Here is a 27,434-nt window from a genome sequence, read left to right on the forward strand (position 1 = left end):
GCGTACGTCCAAATAAACCTAAATGATTGGCTGGATGGCAGAGAGTGCGAAGAGTCCAAGTCTTATGAATATTAATTACGTAACGTGACGTTCGCCCAACCGTTTGGCTGATTGACAGTTGAGCGAGCGATAGTAGGTTGGCCTAACAACGAATTTTACACACAGAAGGCTCGACTATGAATACTAACTAGATTACGTAACTGGACGCTCCAGGAAGGTTACCATGCAACGTCAGCGTGCCGATTAATATTAATAAGTCAAGCCTTCGCCATAGTAGGAATTGTAAATTTTGGCTGTGTGGAAGGGTTGCACCCCGTTACACGTCACACGCGCCTTCGTTACAGGGTGAAGAAGATACAGGCAATGTCACACAGCCCTCCTCATCATCACGACTAAAAATTCACCGTATCTCATATGCAGTTATTCTTGACAGCATTTGGAAAAAATAATAACCGAATCGCACTGGTAAGTGACGTTTATTGCTAATTAATATGTGTTTTGGAGATGATTTATAATTTGCGTGTCTATATAAATAGGCTATTATTTAATGTTTTAAATTACACATTCATATATGCATACGTGTTTTATGTTATATGTTGCAGTTTTAAGCATCTATATGCTATTTTAGGGAGGAGATGCATTAATTTGAAAAATAATGTGAGCTCATCAATGATGGATGCAAACGTAATCTTCATCAAAAATACATTTTTATGATTACAACACATTTTAAGGCAATGTTTTATCATTTTACACGGCTCATGCATCATCTCAAAACATTAAAATTCATTTTTTACCTCGAGGAGATTTTTTTTCCTGTGCTGCACTATGACATATTGTTACTTATTTACTGTATTTATGTTCAGATTTATTAAAGAATAGATTAAAAGAGCAATTGATAAAAACCATATTCCCATAGAGACATAAGGCACCTTAAGCCTCGCCCCTTCACCTAATATATCAATCCATCAGAATAACACTGAAAGGGCTTTCACTGGCTGATTTTAGGCTGGTATCGGGTTTCATAATTTCTGCAATTGATTAATCACGATAAATGTAGATTAAAATGAGATGTGTAGCTCGTGATATCTTGAAGCATCAAAATGACCTTGCAGCAGACATGAAGAATGGAAACCTGGTACATGTGTGTGTGTGCGCGTGTGTGAGTGTGAATCTCCTCGATGATTTATTCCATTGCTGATTGCATTCAGTCTTGTCACGACAGCATGTGCCATTTGGTTTGACTGAATTCACAGTGATCATGCTCTATGAATCTACATGTGTCCGTATTGCTGCTGCTCTTTCAGTGAAATTTGAGCTGGGAATAAACAACCATCACTGTTGAATGCATGCAAGTGATGATAAGTGCGCTGTTTACCGTCTCCTGTTTAAGAGTAGATTGTGTAGTGCTGATGGAATATGCAAAAATGGTAGTTTTGCTAGTGCATTAAGTGTTATAGCAATGCAGAGATTTAGGCTTGTCATTACTGCATTGTTAGTAGCCTATATATAGCCTATGTGTTGGTATTGATTGTACATATATGCAGATCTTTAGTATTGATATTATAGAGTTTTTTAGGTAGAGCCTTAAAGGGATGAACATTCTGTCATCGTTTACTTATCCTTTGTTGTTCCAAACCTGTAAGAGTTTCGTTCTTCTGTTGAACACAAAAGAAGATATTTTGAAGAATGTTGGTAACCAGACAGTTGATGGTAGCCATTGACATCCATAGTCCAACATTCTTCAAAATATCTTCTTTTGTGTTCAACAGACACTCATACAGGTTTGGAACAACATGAGGGTAAATGATGGCAGAATTTTCATTTTTTGGATGAATGATCCCTTTAATTAGTTAGTATTTAATTAGGTATTTGATTGTATTTCTAGCACGTAGAGCTTTGTGTTGGTATAATTGAGAGTACAAAAAAACAAAAACAAAAACAAAAAGCCAGTAATTAATTTGAATTTGGTATGGTAGCAGCATTTGTGATGTTTTCTCATTTGGAATAATCACTTCTGCTTTTTTTTTATAAATGTTTGTGAGGCGTTTTGGATAAAAGTGTCTGGTAAGTGTCTGCAACAAACCTTCCATCCCGGCGTGATGAATACGATCCTCAACTGGATGGAACTGAAATAAATACTTTGAATGTTGCGATCCTATCGGACTTATGATAGCAACCTGAATCGAAAAATCGTAACAATCGTAATCGCAACCTTTGGCTTGCTTAGTTGGGGACACTTGACATTTGATATTCAACAATGCTTTGATCTGCCTGCAATGACATTATTCTTTAAGAGCTGCTGTGCAGCCAAAAATATATACCAGTTATCAATGTAAAGCTGCTTTGACACAATCTACATTGTAAAAAGCGCTATATAAATAAAGGTGACTTGACTCGATTTGACTAAGTGAAGACTGTAAATGCAGATCCTTTTTTTTTACATTGCGACTATATTCATGAGCACACTATACAAAATACTTGACCACAGTAATTAAAATCTAATGCGAATTATCATTATCTTTAATGGACCAAAAAGCATCACAATGCAAATATATATATATATATATATATATATATAAAAGGATTATTTCACTTTTTCATTCCAATGTCATCCAAGATGTTTATGACTTCCTTTCTTCAGTTGAAAAGAAATGAAGGTTTTTGAGGAAAACATTCCATGATTTTTCTCCATGTAACGGCTACCACGAGTTGAAGGTCCACAATGCAGTGTCAATGCAGCTTCAAAGGGCTCTACACGATCCCAGATGAGGAATCTACCGAAATGATAAGCCATTTTCTAAAAAAATAAATAAAAATCATATACTTTTTAACCACAAATGCTTGTCTTGCACTGCTCTGCGATGCGCCACGCATTACATATTCACGTTGGAAAGGTCACACGTGACGTAGGCGGAAGTACCGCAGTAGGGCGAAAAACTCATTTTCTCCTCCAACTTAAAAATCGTCTGACATCGCTGTTTTACCTTTTTTTACCTATTGTTTTTAAAGGCCGTTTGGCTTAGTTTTTGCACGTTCACTTTGTAGACACTGGATCGGTACTTCCACCTACATCACACGTGACCTTTCCAACGTGATTATGTAATGCGTGGCGCAGAGCAATGGAAGACGAGCATTTGTGGTTAAACAGTATATAATTTTTTTTTCTTTTTCAAAAATGGCCAATCGTTTCGCTAGGTAAGACCCTTATTCCTTGTCTGGGATTGTGTGGAGCTCTTTGAAGCTGCAGTGAAACTGCAATTTGGATCGTTGAACCCCAGTGAAGTCCACTATATGGAGAAAAATCCTGGAATGTCTTCCTTAAAAACCTTAATTTCTTTTTGGCTGAAGAAAGAAAGACATAAACATCTTGGATGACATGGGGGTGAGTAAATTATCAGGAAATTTTAATTCTGAAGTGAACTAATCCTACTGTGGCTTAGTGATACGCAAAAGTCTGAAAGTTTGATTTGCAACAACACAGGTTGCTGGTAGGATGAGCAAGTGTTATCATAACTTTGATCCGATCTGTTTGAGAGTGGCCAAAGCTCATGTCAAGGACTTTGTGAGAAGCTGTTTCTCCTAATGTGAATTGATTTGCAGGCTGTCTGTGGTACGCAGCTTCAGCTCCGCTCCTCCGGTGACTCCGTCGGTGGAGCTGCTGCTCAGGATTGCAGTTGTTCCTCAATCATTGTGTGCTCTCTGCGCTGCAGTGCTCTTTTCAGAGTAACCTTGAGAGGAATCCTCAGAGGAGTGATGTGGCAAAGGAGGAAGAGAGGGAACAGGGTCAGAAAAAGGGTTTAACGGCACAGCTGGAGCGTTAGTCTCTGATGTCTGCTGATGTCTTATCTGACTGGGCCATCATTCAGAACTCATTCAGGAATCAGGAATAGGATTATCACTTGAGTTTGGTGCAGCACATTTTCATGGTCATGTATTGGATAACATTTTATGTTAGTTAGTTGCCTTTAATTACAATATTGCAATTTTCACAATATTTCCATATCCCCTGGTGCTGCTCTGATTTTTAATATATATGCAATTCATTAAAGTCGGCATGAAATGGAATTTGCGATAGTATTTTCTTCCTAATTATTATGGATATCTGAGTCAAATGGATTTTTGAATTAGAAAAAAAATTGGGACAGGACTTGATTTTGTCCATTGGAAATTGATTGGATGGTTTTGGTATGCTATTGGTGGATCTTGTGTGAGTGACAGGTTGCCTTTTCTCTATTCAAAATGTTTCAAACAAAACATGTTTTCTTAGGATTGTTGTTGTAATCGGTGATCAGTTTATTGGTTTTTTGTCTTTGTGTCGAATATCACTTTCCATTTTATTAGTCTTCAAAATATACTTGCATAACAGCAATTACCTATGCGGTCAAAGTCTGAATAAATGTTGAAGGCATGTTAATTTTTATAGTGAAATCAAAAGCATCTAAATTGAAGCAGAACCTCATAAAATGTATCTTTATATGAATCCCATGCACTCGTGTTTGAACCAGAATCTATGCATTACTCTCCCTGCACGTGTTCGCAGAGAGAAGGGTAAAGGCCGCCAACCTCTTTGCAGTGTAACAAATACAGTGACATCACAGTTCTCTCCTCTATAGATATGTGATTTATTTAGAATGTTTTTCAAGGTTAGATATAAATGCCCTCAGTTTCACGATGATGCAGATGGAGGGTGAGGGGTTTCTTTGAAACTGCACTATGCTTAGGTTTGGTATACTGCATGAGTCTGCATATAGCTGAATCATACTGTAATCTCTCACCCAATAATCCCTGCAGTAAAATATGAGCTCTTACAGAGGGTATTCTCATTTCCGCCGGACTTCGCTATATACACCATGCAGAATGTGCCATGACTTCTTCTGCTATTTAAACCTGTTGAGTTGCGTTTACCACTTTAAAGGGATAGTTCACCCAAAAATGAACATTTTGTCATCATTTACTTACCCTCAAGTATTTCCTAACCTGTATGAGTTTCTTTCTTCTGTTGAACACAAAGGAAGATATTTTAAAAAATGATTGTAACCAGACAGTTGACTGTAGCCATAGACATATTTTTTCTCGCGATTGCGAGTTTATAGCACGCAATTCTGAGAATAAAAACCAGAATTGCGAGAAAAAAAATGCAATTACCTTTTTTATTTAGTGGTGGAAACAAGCTTCCATAGTTTTGTTTATCACAACAAGAAGTTATCGCATTCACGTCTGTCAACTCCAGTGCAATCCGAAGATATTGAACTCATTTCTATCTTTTGATATATTGCATGTTCAGATATTCATACAACAAAATATTCTGGGGTCCATGAAAATTTTGTGGAAAATGATCAAAAATGCTGGCCGGGAAAAAGTTAATTTTCATTTTTAAGTGAACTATCCCTTTAAAGCCATTTGCGACCCATTTTCCGTATATGTGACATATTTCCAAGTGCAACAGGATATTCATCAAGAAATGGCATGGAGCTTGGTTTTATCAATCTGGAATTAACTGGATTGTGAAAAAGTGAATATATCTAGACCGAAAGCTGTATGAATGGCTATTTGGGGGGAAGAGGAAGAGCAAATCATTAAATTTGAATGAAATTACGTTTCCCCCTCTGGAATTGCATGCATCAAAGAATTGTTCACAATGAGACAAGGAACATGCAATCAGAAAGTAAATAGGGTCAATTTTTAATTCATACTGACCTCATTATGCTCAGTGGTGAATGTGATTTCACCAAGTACAACATGTTCCAGGATCAACATCCTTCATTCATGATCCAACATTCAAATCAACCAATCAGATTTGAGGGACAATTTTACAGTTTATGTCAAGTTTAGGCTTACAACCATCATTTCCCTCTGATCTTAGAGATTACTTATGGGTAGGGTTAGGTTTAGGGGTAGGGATAGGGTTTGGACTAAATTTTAATACTAAATGTTATTCCAGAATCAACAAAATACAGTATGTTGATCCAGGAGCATGTCTTACTTGGCAAAATCACAGTGACATATGACTAGTAATGCCATGAAGACATTTCACTGATATTTACTTTCTAATACTTCGTTTTAAAATGTGAAAATAAAATAATGAATAATGAAATTTGGCATCTTTTTTCTTTAGAATAATGTGTGCTAATGAGTCATGCAAAATATGACCAGAAACATATTAAAGAGGTAGTTCACCCAAAAATGAAAATTCTGTCATCATTTACTCACCCTCATGTTATTCCAAACCCACAAGACTTCTGTTCATCTTCAGAACACAAATAAAGATATTTCTAAGTCTTATGGGAATGACACAAGGGTGAGAAATTAATCACAGAATTTTCATTTTTGGGTGAACTATCCTTTTAAGAAAGTAAATAAGGTCCATTTTAATTTCATGTTGATTTTAAGGATGACGATTTCTTTGCTTATTTCATTTTTCAGTGTTCATTCAAATGACAGTATGATAGCACTTCCTGTTTTGAACGAAATGTTGCATTGACAACACCCATCCAAATGTGGCTCAGTCCAGTTTGCGCTAGAATATTTTGGGCTAAAATGGAGGCAGGGCAGAGAGGATGCTGGTGGTGCTGATGTAGCAGAGGGCAGGAGTGACTGTGGCCATGGTGACAGCGCACACTGAGAGAACGTGACTCACAGCGCCTCTGTCCTTTCCTGAGAGACCGCTGTTGAGATGCTTCTAACCATTCGCTAGCATCCTCCTCTCCTCCGTCTATTCCGCCGCGCTCATTCCCAGATCCATTAACGCAAGGCTTCTGCTGTCACTCTCGCTCTTTGAAATACACCAGATGCTTTGAGCTTTGGCCTTGTTAGCGATACTTTATCTTGCAGAGTGTCAAAACTCAAAAACTCAAAACTTCAAAAACTCTTATGTGTCAAAGAAAGCTAGTTCAAATTGTGTTCAATTTATTACTCTTTGTAAGATTAGACTTCAAACTAATAAAAAAGAAGGACAGAAGGTGAAGCAAAAATGTAAGATGCTGGAGCGTAATAATGATAAAACTTATTTGTTTTATTTTAATATAATTATACAATGTATGCAATACAAAATACAGTGACGCAATACAATTTGTCCCCCCAGAGATTAAACATTAGTACAACTGCGCAAATTCTGTTGTGATATATAAATACTTTACCTACTTTGTGTTGTATATTATTCAAATGATATTTCATTTAATGCTAATACACTATCATTTAAAGGTTTGAGGTTGATAAGATTTTCTGCATTTATTTGATAAATACAGTAATATTTTGCAATATTATTACAATTAAAAAAATTCAAATGTTCTATTTTAATATATTTTAAAATTTTATTTATTCCTGATCAAAGCTGAATTTTCAGCATCATTACTCCAGCCTTCAGTGTCACATGATCCTTCAGAAAGCATTCTGATATGCTGATTTGCCACAAACATTTATTATCAATGTTGAAAATATTTGAGCTGCTTCATATTTTTGTAGAAACCATGATACAGTTTTTAGGATTCTTTGTTGAATAGAAAGTTCAAAGGAACAGCATTTATTTGAAATAGAAATCTTTTGTAAGAGTAAAAATGAAGACTTCAGATGCAAAAGCCTCTAAATGCCATCTGAAATTTTCTTCTAAAATTAGCATTTTTATCAAGTTTGTATGTTTATGTTCAGTTATTTCTCTTTAATGGCAATGAAAAGGCCCTATTAACTAACATTAAAGTGAAATTACTGAACCTAAACATATGAGCTTGTTAAAAATGCTAATTTTAGAAGAAAATTTCAAATGGCACTTAGAGGCTTTTGCATCTGAAGTCTTCAAATGTCTTTGCTGACACTTCTGATCAGTTTAATGCATCCTTGCATCATAAATTGAAAAGAAAAAAAAAATCTTACTGACTTTAAAATTTTGAACGGTGGTGTGTATTTTTAAATTCTTACTTATCACGAGTTCCTTAAAAGTGGTCCTTAAAGCTGAAATGTGTAATTTCTTTGCCAATACCATCTAATTAAATTTTTCAATTTCAAACAGGTTTCCCCCAAACACTCCCCCTGTTTTCCATTGGTTGAAACACATAGTCCCTCCCCAAACTCACTCCATTGGCACCCAAAAATGAAAATTGTCCCATGATTTTACTCACCCTCAAGCCATCCTAGGTGTATATGACTATCTTCTTTCAGATGAACACAAACATTGTTCATCTGAAAGTAAAATAACTAGCTTCCGGCAGATGATCATACACATACTACGCAAGTCGACTAACCCCTGATGCGATGTATGACGCAGGAAGTAGTAGCGTAAGCTTAGACTCCTCTCGCGGTTCAAACAAATAGGGCTGGGCAACAAACTCAAGCTCCTCTTCTCTTATATCGAAATCCTACAACATTTCTCTTTTAAATTTCTCCTTTTAGACATCTTCGTATTTTGTTTTGCTCTATCCTGCATCGGGTCAGGGGTTACTCTTCCGCCTCAAATCAATGCGTATGTCCGTCTGTCGGAAGCTAGTTATTTTACTTTATAAAGTTTTAAATGTATATTTTTTTCTTACAAAAACCCACTACCATTCACTACCATTATAAAGCTCGGAAGAGCCAGGATATTTTTAAATATATCTCCGATTGTGTTCGTCTGAAAGAACATAGTTATACATATATAGGATGAGGGTGAGTAGATCATTGGATAACTATCCCTTTACCCTGAGGGATAGTTCACCCAAAAATGAAAATTTGATGTTTATCTGCTTACCCCCAGTGCATCCAAGATGTAGGTGACTTTGTTCCTTCAGTAGAACACAAATGATGATTTTTAACTCCAACCGTTGCGGTCTGTCAGTCAAATAATGGGAGTGAATGGGAACTCGATCAATAAGAGTTGAAAAAACATGCACAGACAAATCCAAATTAAACCCTGTGGCTCGTGACGGCACATTGATGTCCTAAGACACGAAACGATCAGTTTGTGCGAGAAACCGAACTGTATTTATATCATTTTTTAACTCTAATACACCACTATGTCCAACTGCGTTCAGCATTCGCTTAGTGAGGTCTGATCACGCTCTGACAGCGGAAGTGATGTCTAGCTCTCATTGAAGTATATGCGCGAGACATCACCGCCGTTGTCAGAGTGCGATCAGACCTCACTAAGCGAATGCTGAATGCAGTTGGACATAGTGGTGTATTAGAGTTAAAAAATGATATAAATACTGTTATCGCACAAACCGATCGTTTCGTGTCTTAGGACATCAATGTGTCGTCACGAGCCGCAGGGTTTAATTTGGACTTGTCTGTGCATGTTTTTTTGACTCTTATAGTAGAAGTTCCCATCCACTCGCATTATTTGACTGACAGACGGCAACGGTTGGAGTTAAAAATCATCATTTGTGTTCTACTGAAGAAACAAAGTCACCTACATCTTGGATGCGCTGGGGGTAAGCAGATAAACATCAAATTTTCATTTTTGGGTGAACTATCCCTTTAAGAGGTTTGGTTGAGATTCACCCATTTACAGTTAAATTCACTTCTGTTTCTGTCAAGCTAACTGCTTCATCTCGTTATAGTCCTTGTTATGCCAAGGATGTTGGTATTCTCATGTTTGTCCTCTGGGAAGCCCCTGGGCTGTCTGTGTGTGTCCACCATACACATATTCCATCTGCCTGGTGGATAATGGATAGCTTAGTTTTAAATTTTGTACAAATCATTCACAATGTTGAAAATGGCTTCAATACCCTGATAAAACAAGTGACTGCTCAGCATGTATTGTTCCTGAAGGGTGCACAGTTAAGGCTTAAATTGCTTTTTACATGAATAATTAATTAGCCTGTTAGGTGTATTAATAGAGTTATTATGTGGGATGACATGTAAAGGATTTATAATGCCTTGTATGAAATGTTGTTAGTAATTTTAAGTCTTTAATTTAGTCACAAGTATAGGGTAATGGCATTGCTACTGTAGGAATAATGTATGCAATATTTCATTATTCAAATTAGTTTTAAGTGTTTCTTCTCTTCTCAAATCTACATGTTTCGTAATAGCAAATGCGTTTGCATAATGATAATTATTTACTCCCCTTCTTTTCCTCATTAGACATGCATCCAAGCATATAACTTTTATTTTTTGGTGAAATTCCAAAGTCTGTTTGTTTGTTTTTTGTCCATGCAATGAAATTCAATTGGGTCCAACATTATTTTGAACCCACCTTTCCTCAAAATATCTTCTTTTTTATTTCGCAGAAGGAAATGGTGAAAATGATCCATAGGTGGTAGTTGAACAGTCACAGTTCAAATGTTTGTTTTGGTTGTTTTTTGCCTCAGGTGCGTTTGCATGGCTGTCATTAGTCATGATGACGCTCTGGCACTGAGCACAGACTCCTCCTCTCTCTCGACATGTGCTGCAGCTCTGTTCGTCACTGTTGTTGAGCAGGTCTCTCTTCTCTTTGCCAACCTTTGACTGCTGACATTTAACTGGCTTGAGTCTTTAAAGAAATCATATTATGCCCTTTTACAAAGTCTTGATTTTGTTTTTGGGCTCTACTGGAATAGGTTTTCATGCTTGAATGTTCAAAAACATTATTTTTCACATATTTGACATTGTTGCAGCACCTCTCTTCCCAGTCTGTCAGTAACACTCTGTTTAGTTCCTGTTTCTATGAAGCTCCTCCTTCCGAAAAGCACAATGTTCTCTGATTGGTCAACTGGACCAGTGTCACACCCCTTACCATAACCATGAGTTTCACATGGCAGCAACATAGTAACACAACTCAACCAGACCCTGTCCCTCAACACTAAAAATCGAGGCGTTTCAGGGAATTCAGAAACAGTGCGCACTGATATAGAGAATAAGTTGAAGTGACTTTGTGCTTTGTAACTTTGCAGACCTTTTCCATGCTTAAACAGCAACATTACAAACTAAGTTGAAAATCTAAAAAAGCATAATAGATCCTCTTTAAAGCAGTAGTAACGTTTGTGAATGACATTCATGGATGTTACTTCATATTGTAGACAACGAATCCGTTTTATTGCCGCTACAAACAAACATGAGTACATAAAAGCTGCAGTGATGCAATGACTTTACCAATCAGCGATTGGCTCCTTTACTTAGAAGGTTGGACGTATTCCGCCATATTGCGTGTTGCAGTTTCTCCCTTTCATAAGTAATAGGAGTGAACCGTCTTTCTATATCTTTAGTCTTTGGCTGCATCCGAAAACTTAAAAATGCTGCCTTCGGAGGGCATATTTCAAGGTAGGAAGTCATCAAAGCACGTCCGAATCCAAAGTTAGCTACACTTCCTGTCTCCTAAAATACCTTCATCTGATTGTTTTTTGACGGCAACATAGATGTTTCCATTGCTGCCTTTGATATCCCACAATCCTGTGCTTTCCATTCTGTGACAGTTGAGATAAAAAATAAAGATGGCTTCTGAAGGTTGTAGTTGGTGGTCATTTTGTGTATAAATGTACATTTTTGACCATTGTTTTCCACGTTTGATGTTATTTCTAGCGAGAAATTACTATTGTAGTACTTAAGTATTCACTGAATCACCAAAGTTTGCGCTATTTTGCTGTAGATCATTAAACCGTTACGCTGCCTCAGAAGTCTGAGGTGCCGTTGTGTGCAAACCCTGCCTGCAAAGTCATTCCCTGATAGGGCAGCGAGGTAACAAGTCAGCTGCCTAAGTTTTCGGATACAGCCTTTGTCTCAACTTTGTCGTGTTGCTGGACATGCCTACATCTTATCGCCAATGGATACTGTCACTCGTATCGCCGGAAATCGACAACTCTCTATTGAAAGGAATGGGATTGTGTCGCTGGTAGTGTGAACGCAGCATATTAACAATTAAAATACACAGCAATTTTTTTAATTGATAATTTTAGTTATTGAATGAATCATATTTATAATTAACATTTCTCTCGCTTTGGATTTTTTACTAAGCTCTTCATAGGGTATTATGGGATTGCCTTCTCTGTGAAGGATGCATGAGATGCTGCTTTAGAATTTGCTCAGAATAAGGTATTTTAGAAAGCAGCATAATCATTTTCTTTAAATGCTAAATGGTCACCCGTGTGTGTATTTTGTTGAGAGGAACATGCCGTGGGTTGATGTTTTTTAGGAATGTAGTCATGGGTGCAGATGATCCTTAATGAGACTAAACATTTAGTTCTTTTTTTGTAAAGAAACAGGAAATTCAGCCTTCACATTGGGTTGACAAACCCTGTTTATCTCAATGAATGTCAACAGCCATTTGTTGTGACCCGGCAAACCATCAGCGCTCTGATCCTAAACATCTGCTTTAGGGATTTTCATTGGCATTAGCCGCTTGATGGAATTAGAGTAACATGATATCAGATCACCAGAATACACACCCAAACAAGATGACTTTATAATCCCTGATGGTGTTTCTCCATACAAACAGCTTAAAGGGATAGTTCACCCTGTCATCTTTTACTCACCCTCAAGTTGTTCCAAACCTCTTTATTCTGTTGAACATAAACCCTAACCGTAACGTGGGTAACCAAACAGTTTTCCATAGTATAGAAAAAATACCATGCAAGTCTATGGTGCCCATCAACTGTTTGGTTACCGATATTCTTTAAAATATATTTGTTTGTGTTCAGCAGAAGAAAGAAAGTCATACATGTTTGGAACGACATAAGGGTCAGTAAATGATGGCAGAATTTAAGATATACATTTGTACTCCAAAACAGAAATGAGCCCCTCAGGGCTGTCAGTGGTTTGTGTTTTCATTGGCAGTTTGTATTCACTAACACTGAGATTCTCCACTGTAGTCCCACGAGCCTCTTCTCACTCTAGCTGATGCGCTGTTTTCCTGTCGTCTCTGGTTGAAAATTATGATCTACACTCCCGCTGGCGTCGTCTCTGCTTCAAAAACCGAATTACATAATTGGGTCTTTCATCACTGGTGAACAAGAGGGGAGGCCATTGCCCACCCCTTATATCAGAGTTAATTCACAACTAGCTTGATCCTAAAGAGATGTTAAGAATAACAATACAAGATCTTTTACTGATATGTTGCAACTTCTGAGAAATGACAAATTAAGAGCTACAACATGAAACGTGTTTCACAGCCCATTTTACTTTGATTATCTGACATATTTCCAAGTGCAACAAGATTTTCAATGAGAAAAATTGTCAGATGGGACTCATTAGAATTTGTTTGGGATACTGTACACTACCGTTCAAAGGTTTGGGGTCAGTATGCTCACCAAGGCTGCATTTTTTTTTATTAAAAGGGGGGTATCACACACAGTTTCTGTCAATCTCATGTTAATCTTGAGTATCTATAGAGTAGTAGTGCATCCTTCATATCTCCAAAAAGTCTTTAGTTTTATCATATTTATAAAAGATACATACGCTGTACCGAGTATTTCCGAAAACAGCCGAGCGCCTGGATGCGTGCCGTGTGAGCAGAGCTAAAGAGTGATGAGCACGTGCAGCTTTTGCGTAGCTATCAATGGTCAGCTAAACAAATGTATTTAAACACACAATACACCATCGCATTATCCCTGGATAACTTTTGAATCACTATAATGAATATAGCGTATAGTGAATGTGAATAATTAAATTATGAATTCACTACGTTCGTGTTGTTTACATGCACTTAGGTGCCTATTGCCAACAAAATTGCCAACAAAAAGCAGTTTTACTCACCACCTGCAGTTCCGACTCATGACCAGGATCATTACCGCTGTGACCGCTCCACCTTTCAGTTTCAAACGATCTGTAAATCCAGCGTCGAAATGGGCCTTGTTTATGAAACCATAAGCACCGATCCTGAGGGCTCGAGCAGCCACGGAAAAACACGAGATATTCTTCATTCATTTTAACCAATAGAAAAGTGATTGCAACTATCAGTTTTTATGGTTATTTTAATAACAAATATCGAGAACGCATCAATGTAATGTGTGAGCACAAAACTCTCAGCTACACTTAAAGGGTTAGTTCACCCAGAATGAAAATAATGTCATTTATTACTCACCCTCATACTGTTCCACACCCGTAAGACCTTTGTTAATCTTTGGAACACAAATTAAGATATTTTTGTTGAAATCCGATGGCTCAGAGAGGCCTGCATAGCCAGCAATGACATTTCCTCTCTCAAGGTCCAGTAATGTACTAAAAACATATTTAAATCAGTTCATGTGAGTACAGTGGTTCAATATTAATATTATAAAGCGACGAGAATATTTGTGGTGCAGCAAAAAAACAAAATAACGACTTATATAGTGATGGTGGGTTTCAAAACACTGCTTCAGGAAGATTTGGAGCATTATGAATCAGTGTATCGAATCATGATTCGGATTGCGTGTCAAACTGTCAAACTGCTGAAATCACGTGACTTTGGCGATCCAAACCGCTGATTCGACACGCTGATTCATTCATTTATGCTCCGAATCTTCCTGAAGCAGTGTTTTAAAACCCACCATCACTATATAAGTCGTTATTTTGTTTTTTTGGCGCACCAAAAATATTCTCATCGCTTTATAATATTAATATTGAACCACTGAACTCACACAAACTAATTTAAATATGTTTTTAGTACATTACTGGACCTTGAGAGAGGAAATGTCATTGCTGGCTATGCAGGCCTCTCTGAGCCATCGGATTTCAACAAAAATATCTTAATTCGTGTTCCGAAGATTAACGAATGTCTTACGGGTGTGAAACGGCATGAGGGTGAGTAATAAATGACATTATTTTCATTTTTGGGTGAACTAACCCTTTAACGCTGGGTTCTTTGGGAAGCAAGTTTATCTTTCCCTCACAACCAAAATCACACTTCTTTTGTGACATTGTTTATTTCGTGAAGTTCCGTGACCTGTGCTGCGCTGCCAACGACTTCCATAAAGCCGAGCGTTGATGGGCGTGCTCTTGCTCTCTCGCTCTGGTTGACATGTGCGCACGCGCGCTCTTCCAGGAGAAGTGCCCGTACAAGGAATTCCGACCTATATGATGTCACACAGGCACATACTCGAAAAAAGACTGCGAAATTTATGAGGATTTGGAAGAGTATTTTTGGCACACAAATACTCCGTCATACGTCCAACTCGTGTTTTGAAACTTTGGTCATGTTTAGCATGTGAATCCAACTCTTTAACAGTGTAAATAAGTCAGAATACGTGAAATAGCATTATACCCGTATAAAAATGCAGTGAAATTGTATTATAAATTTAAATAATCTAGTTCTATTTGATTATATTTTAAAATGTAATTTTCTCCTGTGATGTCAAAGCTGAATTTTCAGCATCATTACTCTAGTCTGCAGTGTCACATGAATATATGAGTTTACATAATATATAAAGTGTGCCATCTCTCTTGATTCATAGCAGATCTAGAGTAAATCAAATTTTTATTACATTTAAGAAGGGCACTGTGTGTTTTACTCCATTTTTGATCTACTGCAGTACTAAATCATGTCTAAATGGCCTATAATCTCATATAGTTATTAGGGCAGTGTATCAGAGAGTAGATATGACAGCTCTGGGCTAGGCTTTGGTTCACAGAGCTTTTAGGCCCTGTTCTTTAGCGCTGACATATGTTCCTGTACGAGTCTAATTAAAATGCAAGTGTTCCACCAAGAGAAGGACTGTTGTTCCCAGCAGAGACATCTCACACATGCCGCCACTATTGCTATCCTGTCTGCAGACCTGAATAGAGATAAAATGTATTTGGGAACTGTGGGGGAGACGGTTACCATGGCACTGTTCTGCAACGGAGTCTGTGTGCTCTGCCTGCATAGGACTAGTTACACAGGTTGTTTACAGGTTTAATGGTTTGACATTGAATGTCACTGAGAGCTCTTAAAGGTGCCGTAGAACGTCTTTTTAAAAGATGTAATATAAGTCTAAGGTGTCCCCTGAATGTGTCTGTGAAGTTTCAGCTCAAAATACCTCATAGATTTTTTTTTATTCATTTTTTTAACCGCCTATTTTGGGGCATCATTAAATATGCACCGATTCAGGCTGCGGCCCCTTTAAATTCTTGTGCTCCCCGCCCCCGAGCTCGTGACTGCCTTAAACAGCATAAACAAAGTTCACACAACTAATATAACCCTCAAAATGGATCTTTACAAAGTGTTCGTCATGCAGCATGTCTAATCGCGTAAGTATGGTATTTATTTGGATGTTTACATTTGATTCTGAATGAGTTTGAGGCTGTGCTCTGTGGCTAACGGCTAATGCTACATTGTTGGAGAGATTTATAAAGAATGAAGATGTGTTTATGCATTATACAGACTGCAAGTGTTTAAAAAATGAAAATAACGACAGTCTTGTCTCCATGAATACAATAAGAAATGATGGTAACTTTAACCACATTTAACAGTACATTAGCAACATGCTAACGAAACATTTAGAAAGACAATTTACAAATATCACTAAAAATATCATGATATCATGGATCATGTCAGTTATTATTGCCCCATCTGCCATTTTTCGCTATTGTTCTTGCTTGCTTACCTAGTATGATGATTCAGCTGTGCACATCCAGACGTCCTGCCCTTGTGTAATGCCTTGAACATGGGCTGGCATATGCAAATATTGGGGGCGTACATATTAATGATCCCAACTGTTACGTAACAGTCGGTGTTATGTTGAGATTTGCCTGTTCTTCGGAGGTCTTTTAAACAAATGAGATTTATATAAGAAGGAGGAAACAATGGTGTTTGAGACTCACTGAATGTCATTTCCATGTACTGAACTCTTGTTTTTCAACTATGCCAAGGTAAATTCAATTTTTAATTCTAGGGCACCTTTAAAAGGGTTAGATTTGTGTAAGGATCGGACTGAAATTTAAAGTCTTATTTTCAATTATTACTCTCAAATCTCTTTGAAGGTGCTATGCCAGAATAGCAGAGCGAATTACAACTTAAATATTAGTTTGTTTCTCACTTAAAGCTATTGTATGGTTTCAGACAACTCGAAATGCAGCATGTAAGTTGTGTTGACTGTGTAGTGGTCTTTTTTCTTTTTTCTTTCTTTGTTTTGTAACCCCATTTGCAGTGTACTTTCATTGTGTGGAAGTTTCATTGTATGTAATGTTTGTGTTCCACTAAATTATAAATGAAGGTGAGTACATGACAGTGTTATTTTAGTATTATTTATGCTATTATAGTTAATATTAATATTCTGAATTAGGTTTTATTTATTTATTTATTTATTTTAATTTTAGTTACATTTTTAGCAATTTTGTTATGTGCCTATTAGGTTTAATTTATTTTTATTTCAGTTTTAGAGCAGTTTTTAGTTTATTTATTTCCATTTAATAAATGTAGTTCTTTAACTTAACCTTATTTCAGTTAGTTGCCAAGGCAGCATTTTTAATAAACATTTTCAAAACATCTTTTGTGTTCCATAAAAGCCATACAGGTTTGGAACAACATGAGGGAGAGTAAATGAAGACAGAATTTTCTTTTTTAGGTGAGCTATCCCTTTAAACTTTTATGCAGATCCTCCATCGAAATCGACTCTCTATCAACTCTCAGTTAATGATTATATTAATGTATACTTATGTATATAGCTTACTATATAGTTCATAATAGAACAAATTTAACTTCTTTCACTTGATAAACTGTTAATTAATTAAAAGTAATAATAGTAATAATATTAAATGAAGAATTGAACATCATCAAATTGCCCTTTTTTATAACTGAAATATTTGGACATTTAACACTTAATTTAACACATAATTATATTAAAGATTATTGTGAATACATGTAGGGTAAGTGCAAATGCGTAATGTCTAAACTAAGCTATCAGGGTAATTTGGTATCTCTATGCTATGCTTGTACATATAAGCTAACTAAAACAGATATTAATGGTCATTAAAATGCATATGTGTCTGACTGCTTACACTCCCTCACAGTGAAACATCCAATTAGCACCTCCCTCTAGAACCGCAGATGTCATCACTAGCACTGCTCTTCTTCTACACTAAATTTTAATTTCACTGAAGGGGTAGGATTATGGTGATTTTTAGGATTGGGGTAGGTTTTTAGCTGTAATTACCGTAGATCTGTGAACATATTTGAACCGCTACTATTCAGGAAATGAAAAAAAAAAAAAAAAAAGTGTCATTATATGAACATTTTAACAAAATCAAGCTCAAATGGAGTTGCAATGTTTTTTTCACCAGCGAATGAAATTTGTGTTTTATCAGTCAGAATGGCCGTGTCTGAGGCACTAAATGCATTACATTGTATTTTCATCAGCTTAAAGATTACAAAGTGTTAAAGGCACAATATGTAAGATTTTTGGATTAAAATATCAAAAACCACTAGAACAATGTTATATATTTTGTCGACTTGTGTACTTACATTATCCCAAATGTTTCCAAGAGTGTTTAAATCCAGAGAAATAAGCAATTTTAACCAGGACACGGACCGTGTCCGTGCGTCGCCTATCAATGACATCATACCCGCGTTACCATCAATTTCCGGTTTTATTTTGTAGAAACCATGGAAACACCAAAGACGCTTTAATATATCATGTGTTTTATTAGACAGGAGAACAACTGTTTGGATACATTCATCGACAGAAAACTAATCATGTTATATAGCTCAACACAGTAAGTCTTATTGTTTAAATCTTGTTTTCTTGATTTACCGCGAGTACCATGTTTTACCATGCCTAATATCGATCTAGCTTACTGCAGTGTGCAACAAGTGTCTCATAGTAGCACTAGAACAACTTTCAACACACAAATGTATCTAATATGATAAACAGTGCTGCTTTACCCCACATATGCATGACTGGAAGAAGCGGAAGTGGCGACTGCAGCATAATAAAAGTTCCGCTGCTCTCGAGATGTGTGTCGCACTCGTCTCTCATTATCAATCGCTCCAGTGGCCTCGTTTCTCCTCGCACAGCACTCAGCCCTGCTTTACTTCATACTACAGTAACGTTAATAATCACATCCATGAACATGATTTCTGCCCAAGTCCCATCCCGATTCTTTTCCGCCGGCTGTAGACATGAAGACAACACCTCCCATGATTCCTCAAAATCTATGCCTTTGAATAAGCGACCTCTAGCGGCAAAAAATTACATATTGTCCCTATACAATATTGCTTCTGCTCAGAGTGAATCGATTGATTTTTTCCTTTTTTAAGCCTTGGTTCAGTGAAAGCAACTTTGTTATTTGTGTTGTTTTGAATGAAATCTCACTTCCTTGAGCTTAGCCACAATGTTGGTGATGCATTTTCATCGTGTCTCAGCACTTTATCGATTAAATACTTGTCAGAACCCACTTATGCATAGCTTTTTCTATATCAAACACTATCTAACCAGCCCTGAAAGCAATCACTATTAGAAATGATTTCCCCAATGGCAGTGCGGGCCACTGTATATTGGCAGACATCCAGAGAACATGCTAGGATTGTATGAGTGAGAGTGAAACGACTACAGAGGACAGCATATTGCAGATCCCTGCCTGTTGCCGCCAACTGGGCCATTTCTCCCTTGGACCACTCGCAAGTGCTGATGAGCTCATAGCGCCCCAGGTTCACCTTTACAGACATTTATAGTTTACAACCGTCTCCTCTATTGCCCAGTGTTTACTTTGAGTAACAAGGGAAGCACGTCAATTTGTTTTATTGGCATTTATGGCTCTACAATCCACATGGCTGTTCTGTGTCTGTGTATTCACTTATCAGTGCCGCAATAACGTAATAGGACTTGTGCCGAGGTGTTTAGAGCAGCTGCTGACAGATATCCGAGATTGCCCTTTTTTTGTCTGTCACTCAGAAGGCCGAATGTCTGACCGGCTCATTATCTTCACAGACACAGGGTGATGTGGATGCTGAAAGATGGCCGCCTGGCTGATGAGTTCTATTCAGAGAGGAAAACACAGTAAGAGGGAAAGAAAAGAACAGGCAAATTAGATGAGAATGCTAAAGATGGAAAATGGATTATGGAAATGGATTAATAAACATACTAAATTATGTTTTTTTTTTTAAATGTAAAAATGCTGGAAGTTTTCAGTAGGTTTAGGGGTAGCGTTAGGGGAAAGAATATACAGTTTGTACAGTATAAAAACAGTTTAAAAACCATTACATCTATGGAGAGTCCCTACAAGGATAGTGAACCAGACGTGTGTGTGTGTGTGTGTGTGTTTGTGAGTGTGTATATGTACAGGATAGTGTTGTCAAATCGATTAATCGGATGTGATTAATCGCGATTAATCGCTTTGACAGTACATATATTCCTGAGTTGTACATAATAAAAGTAAATAAAAGTAATAACTTGTGGTTTAGTGAGTGAGTCAAGATCCACTCTGAATGATTCAGTGAGTCAAAAAACTCTTCTATTCTTATTGACTTAGTTCCAAAAATCATTCCGAAATCATACTACACTAGTCATGCTGTAGTGAGGACAACTTGAGATGAAAGAGGTGTTGTTATCATCAGTTCCAGTTCTTGATTCCAAACCTTAAATATGATTCTTTTCAGGTTTGCGCAGTGAAATATTTCTGTACAGATCAGTGGTGTAGAGCTCATAAGTACCCTCTGAGATATTATTAATGTGGCTCAATTACGTATATTAGATTATTAATGCAATAACTGGATCCAGACCAATTTCAACAGATTGTACGAAGCAACACAGACTGATGGTTTCATGAATTTCCCGCGGGAACATTTTAATCAGCCATTTTTCAGGGAGGCTCAATTGGTTTCTTAAAGTGTTTTCCCCTAGAATGTAAACTGGAGGAAACGAGGTCACTGTGAGAGTTGCTGCACCTATTTACATGCTGTCAGTGTTATTCATGTAGTCATTTGTAAGCTAACTTACAAATATTTGAATTATATTTATAATACTGTATAATATAATGTGTAATACAAAAGTTAATGATTAATGATTAATGATAATCAATATTATACAGGTAATGTTGCTGGAAAATCCTGCTGAAGCCAAGTTCAGTGTAGTAGCTGGTTTTACATGATCTCTAGTTGGTCCAAGCAGGTCATTAGCTGATCCAAGCTGGTTTAGATGGTTGATTAGCTAGAGTAGCAGCAGTCTGACCTGTTTTTTTTTTTTTTACCTGGGTTAAGCTGGTATGACCGGTTGCATAAACTGCTTAGACTATTCTTAAAAGATAGGCATCTAATTTTTTTCTTCAAGATATGACCTAACTTTTTTAAAGTCAATTATATAAAAAGGTAGATTGGTTTTATTTGAATTGGAAAAGCAAGATTACCTCTTGTCTAACTGCTAGCTGTTTAAACACAGTCTTAACATAGAGGTTAGGTTTACGCAACTGGCAGCTGTGTTTCTTCTAGCAGGTATATTATTTATTTGACATTATATATGCATTGTTTTAAGCAGATAACCCATATAGTTCAAGAGTACAAATGATGTCTTTTGCAAGTCAATATGAAAAAATAAGTCAGCCAATATTGGTATATTTTTTGCTTTCTTTGTATATCATCGAAATATACAGACTACCTGTAGGATTCAGCAAAAAGTAATTTTTAAAAGAGTAAATCTCATGAAAACATGTAACATTGTTACAAATAACACAAAATTTTATTTACAGAAGTTACATTTAGCAAGACAATAAAGCCTTTTTTGGAGTTTTTATTAAGTTTTGCATTTTCACAGTTTTTACACTGTAATATTTTTCATAATAATAATAATAAATGTAATACAATTGATGACAATTGATTCTTTTTATTTAAGTGAGCATAAATGCAGCACAGTGAAACCACTACAACCATTACGTAAAAATACTTCTAAATATTTAATACATTTTATAAATTAATTTTATAATTTTATGAATGAATTTGAAATAAAAAAAATATTTTATTTTATTTTATTTTATTTTATTTTATTTTATTTTATTTTATTTTATTTTATTTTATTTTATTTTATTTTATTTTATTTTATTTTATTTTATTTTATTTTATTATTTTATTTTATTTTGAACTGGACATGATCATGATGATTTTCCAATAATTTCACATTATTCACTTTAAAAAATGCTGGGTTAAAAACAACCCAAGTTGGGTTGAAAATGGACAAACTCAGCGATTGGGTTGTTTTAACCCAGCGGTTGGGTCAAATGTTTGCCCACTGTGCTGAGCTATTTTATTTAACCCAACTATTGTTTAAAAATTACTATATGGCTGACTTAAAATTAACCCAAAATAGGTTAGAAATTCAAAATCAGACACATAATTACTATTTTGTTCATTTATAAGCAATTTAATAAATGTTTATTGCTTAATTATTATTCATTAAACTTATTAATAAATTTTAATTTCCAACATACTTTGGGTTCATTTTAAGCAAGCAATAGAGTAATTTTAATCAATAGTTGAGTTAAATAAAACTACCTGGCAGGTTGGGCAAACATTTCACCCAACCACTGGGATAAAACAACCCAGTTGCTGAGTTTGTCCACTTTCAACCCAACTTGGGTTGTTTTAAACCCAGCATTTTTTTAGAGTGTTGACTATATAAATTATAACAATGCAGCTTGTGTTACATATAATGCATATATTTGTAAATTTCAGTATTGCTGGAATCCGTCAGTGTGTCGTCTTGAATAACAGCTTGTGTTCTTCTATATTTTCAGGCTGTCGTTTAGAGCTCTGTGCTTCAGTACTGTGCTCTGTGCTGTCCAAGGTCCTGAACTTCTCTAGCCCAGCTTCACTCTACTACATGCTAACAGGCAGCTCCTGACACCCGGTTCCAACACTCTTTACATCAACGCACAACTTTCAACCATGGATGAGGGTTACAGAGACCGTTCAGCCTTCATTAAAGGCGCTAAGGACATTGCCAAAGAAGTCAAAAGGCATGCAGGTAAAAAGGTGGGCCGCCACGTGGACAAGGTGGCTGATGAGTACACCAAACGCTCTTATACTCGCTTCGAAGAGGAAGACGATGATGACGACTACCCCGTACAGGCCCAGGACGGCAGTTACTACCGCAGCAATAGCAGGGCCAATGACGACGAAGGGGCTCACAGCGACTCTACAGAAGGCCACGATGAGGATGATGAGATCTATGAGGGCGAGTACCAGGGCATCCCCAGAAACGACTCCGTGGAAAAGGCTGACAGACAGGTGGGCGGAGTGGGACAATCTCAGTTCCAGGACAAGGCACAGTTAGAGGGCGAGAGGAGAAAGGACCAGGAGGAGCTGGCGCAGCAGTACGAGACCATCCTTCAGGAGTGTGGCCACGGCCGCTTCCAGTGGACCCTCTACTTTGTGCTGGGTCTGGCTCTCATGGCTGACGGCGTGGAGATCTTCGTGGTGGGTTTCGTCCTGCCCAGTGCTGAGAAGGACATGTGTTTGTCTGAGCCCAACAAAGGGATGCTGGGTAAGTCAAGAATAGCTTATTAGCTTTTATTAGTGGTTTCTGCTTTGGAGCGCAGCAGTACCCATCCACGTTTTCAGTGATCTTGGTTCTGGAAGTATTGTTCTCATTCATTTTTTCCAGTAGAGATTTTAAGAAAGTCTTGCTTAAAGAGTTGAACCAAACCAAACAGTTACGATGTGAATTAAAATACTACAAACTTAAAGGATTAGTTCACCCAAAAATGCAAATTATCCCATGATTTACTCACCCTCAAGCCATCCTAGGTGTATCTTCTTTCAGGCAAACACAATCGGAGATATGTTTAAAAATATCCTGACTCTTCCAAGCTTTAGTAGTGAACGGGGGCGTGTTTTGAAACCCAAAAAATGCATTCATCCATCATAAATATAATCCATATGGCTCCAGAGGGCTTAATAAAGGCCTTCTGAAGCGAAGCAATGTTTTTTTTTTTAAAAGAAAAATATCCATATTTAAAACTTTATAAAGTAAAATAACTAGCTTCCGCCAGATGATCGTACACATACTCCGCAAGTTGACTTGCACCAAATGAGTAACAAGATGTAGGATGTAGGAGTAGCATAGACGTCTTTCGCGGTTTAAACAAATAGAGCTGTGCAACAAACTCAAGCTCTTCTCTTCCAACATTTCTCTTTATAATTACTCATTTTAGACTTATAATTCATGACTGGTGTTTTGTTTTGCTCTATCCTCTGTGCTTCCGTGTTCGTCATTATGTCATGCATCGGGTCAGAGGTCACTCTTCCACCGCAAATCGATGCATACGGCCGTCTGCCGGAAGCTAGTTATTTTACTTTATAAAGTTTTAAATATGGATATTTCTCTTACAAAAATCTATTGTTTCGCTTCAGAAGGCCTTTATTAACCCCTGGAGCCGTATGGATTATATTTATGATGGATCGATGCATTTATTTTGTGCTTCAAAACACTCCCACCACTCCCCATTCACCACCATTCCATACCGTCCATACCGGCGTGATGAATACGATCCTCAACTGGATGGAACTGAAATAAATACTTTGAATGTTGCGATCCTATCAGACTTATGATAGCAACCTGAATCGTAACAAAGCACTGTTCGCCAGAGGAGAACTGGCCCCCCGACTAAGCCTGGTTTCTCCCAAAGTTTTTTTCTCCATTTTAACACCTATTTGCCACCTGTTTGCCACCTGATGTCATCTGTTGGAGTTTGGGTTCCTTGCCGCTGTCGCCTTTGGCTTGCTTAGTTGGGGACACTTGACATTTGACTTGACATTCGATATTCAACAGTATTCTTGACATTTATTCAACAGTGCTTTTGATCTGCCTGCATTGACACTATTATTTGAGAGCTGCTGTGCAGCCAAATTATATACCAGTTATCAATGTAAAGCTGCTTTGACACAATCTGCATTGTAAAAAGCGCTATATAAATAAAGGTGACTTGACTTGACTTGACCATTATAAAGCTTGGAAGAGCCATATTTCCGATTGTGTTTGTCTGAAGTTAGTCATATACACCTAGGATGGCTTGAGGGTAAGTAAATCATGGGATATTTTCATATTTGGGTGAACTAACTCCTTAAAAAGCTTAACTTAACAGCTTTAATGAGGAAAAGATTACAATTATTGTTGGCTCTTTGACAAACTGCTTTTGTCAAAGTCATTTTGGATTAAAAACTTTGGATAAAAACCACCAGCCAGCAGGCTTACCAGGCTGGGAGACCAACTAAGATCAGCAAAGATAAGATTGAAGATGTCTTTTTCAGTAGGGATGTATAAGACCATGTCCAATGGTCACTTTTGCTTACAAAAAAATGGTTTTCTGTGACATATAAATAATATTTATCTTAAGGCTAGTTTCCACTGTCATCTTGTGCAAAATTCACCATCTGTCAGTCCATCCAGCAAGGACACTCGACCATCCTGGTCGAACCCAAAGCAGCAATGACGCAGTTTGAGCTATAATTAACTGACAATAGACTGCTGAACAGCACAGTGTGCTTTCATTCCTGTGGTGTATGACATTCATGTTCCAGTAGTCCATTTGCATGGATAGAGTCCTTGAATACCATGTTACATCCCCCCCCCCCCCCCCCCAAAAAAAAACAAACAAACAAAAAAACAAAAACCCAGGTATTATCATTAGATCACGTCCACAGACACTTTTTGGTAGATTTAACTGCTGCACTCATCAATGCACGCAAGTGTTGCTGCTGTTAGACCATATTCATTATGTTGTCTCTTTGTTAAATGATCTTTTATATGATTATTATGACATCATTATTTATCTTAAAGTTCACGGTGTCATGCTATTGGGTTACAATGTGAGCTAGTATGGTCATGTCACTCATTGCTTGTTCATTGATATATTGTGCCTGGGTCCCAGCTTGAGCGTGTGTATATGCGGAGCGCCATTGGGGAGCAGGGCCCTTGGTCTCTCCCCTGTTACAAAACAGCCCTGACTCACGCAGGAGTGCTGTCTGCATCTCTGCTGGGTCCTAGTGCCGAAAGTTTCCATGCACACGCAGCTGCAGCTCTGCAGCAAAAATGCTTCAGTCTCTGTCACATGACATGCTCCAATCAAATCCAACAGCGTGGATGTGTGGGATGAAATGGCCCGCGGAGGGTTTTTTCTGCTCACTGCACCCAGCAGTCAACCTGCATGTTTCTCTGAGAAATGAGACCTTCTAGAGAAGAGACTTGTGTGATATGAAAATAAGATGAATAAAACACTGTTATTATTTATTATGGCGCTGAAAGTAAATCGCCTCATTAAATGTTAATTCAAATCAGCTGTCAGGGAGATTTTATGGTTTGATGGATTTGTGTTCATCATTTGGATGGATGGATGGATGGATGGATGGACAGAAAGACAGATAGATAGATAGATAGATAGATAGATAGATAGATAGATAGATAGATAGATAGATAGATAGATAGACATGAATGGATGGACAGACATGGATGGATGGATGGATGGATGGATGGATGGATGGATGGACAGAAAGACATAGATAGATAGATAGATAGATAGATAGATAGATAGATAGATAGATAGATAGATAGATAGATAGATAGACATGAATGGATGGACAGACATGGATGGATGGATGGATGGATGGATGGATGGACAGAAAGACATAGATAGATAGATAGATAGATAGATAGATAGATAGATAGATAGATAGATAGATAGATAGATAGATAGATAGATAGACATGAATGGATGGACAGACATGGATGGATGGATGGATGGACAGAAAGACATAGATAGATAGATAGATAGATAGATAGATAGATAGATAGATAGATAGATAGATATGAATGGATGGACAGACATGGATGGATGGATGGATGGATAGACAGACAGACAGACATAGATAGATATACAGATGGATGAAAGACAGACAGATAGATAGATGGATGGATGGATGGATGGATAGAGAGAGAGAGAGCTCTAGATGACAGCAGCTTTTATGTCAGAGTTTCTCTTTTGCCTTGTCTTTTGTGTGTTTCTGTGAGAATGGTGAGGGTGAAAGGTGACGCCGTTTTACCGTTGACAGAGAGCGTTTAGTCTGCTTCTCACCAGAACACCGGGTGCCAAACGGCACATTAGTCCGGGTGAAACTGAAGAACAGAATACACAAACCTGCCACAGTCCATTGCGCTCCCCTCATCTGTGACGCAGAGAGACACTCGCAGAAAGAAAAAAATTGCACTAAAAATAGTGTCCCGGCCCCTCCCCCGCTTTCTGTCTCTCTTTTTTCCTCACTTCCTCAACCCTGGAGCCTGTGTGCTTTCCTGTCAGTGTGCGGAAGAATCACAGCCTCCTCTCTCGCCCTTCCCCCTCTGCTCTTTCTCTCTATCTCTCTCTCTGAGGAGGCGGAGGTCAGATGTCTCCAGGCATTTGCCCCGCCCCTTTCCTCTTCTGCATCTCCGAGACCCCTCTGACATAATGCAGTTGGCCCCACCCACTCAACCATCACCGAGCCCTAATTGGCTGGGTCGTACTTTCCTGTCCATCCATGCAGCATCAGTGCAGCAGCAGTAGCGTAAAACACACACTTTCCCTTTCAGATGCAAGGTATGGTTAACCGCAAACACAGCTGTGTTTATTAATGTCAGCTG

At 37.5% G+C, this 27,434-nt stretch overlaps 1 protein-coding gene across 1 annotated transcript in view; it reads left to right on the forward strand.

The window, feature by feature from the left end:
• The first annotated feature begins 257 nt into the window (after positions 1-257).
• Positions 258-27,434, forward strand: part of sv2a (synaptic vesicle glycoprotein 2A) — a 46,992-nt gene continuing 19,815 nt past the window's right edge. Inside the window, exons 1-2 of the mRNA XM_048153458.1 lie at positions 258-465; positions 22,558-23,306. Coding sequence (XP_048009415.1) covers positions 22,709-23,306 — 598 coding nt within the window. The 5' untranslated portion in view covers positions 258-465; positions 22,558-22,708. The remainder of the gene's footprint in view (positions 466-22,557; positions 23,307-27,434) is intronic.

Source organism: Megalobrama amblycephala, linkage group LG13 (genome assembly GCF_018812025.1).
Source record: "Megalobrama amblycephala isolate DHTTF-2021 linkage group LG13, ASM1881202v1, whole genome shotgun sequence".
NCBI classification, from domain to species: domain Eukaryota; kingdom Metazoa; phylum Chordata; class Actinopteri; order Cypriniformes; family Xenocyprididae; genus Megalobrama; species Megalobrama amblycephala.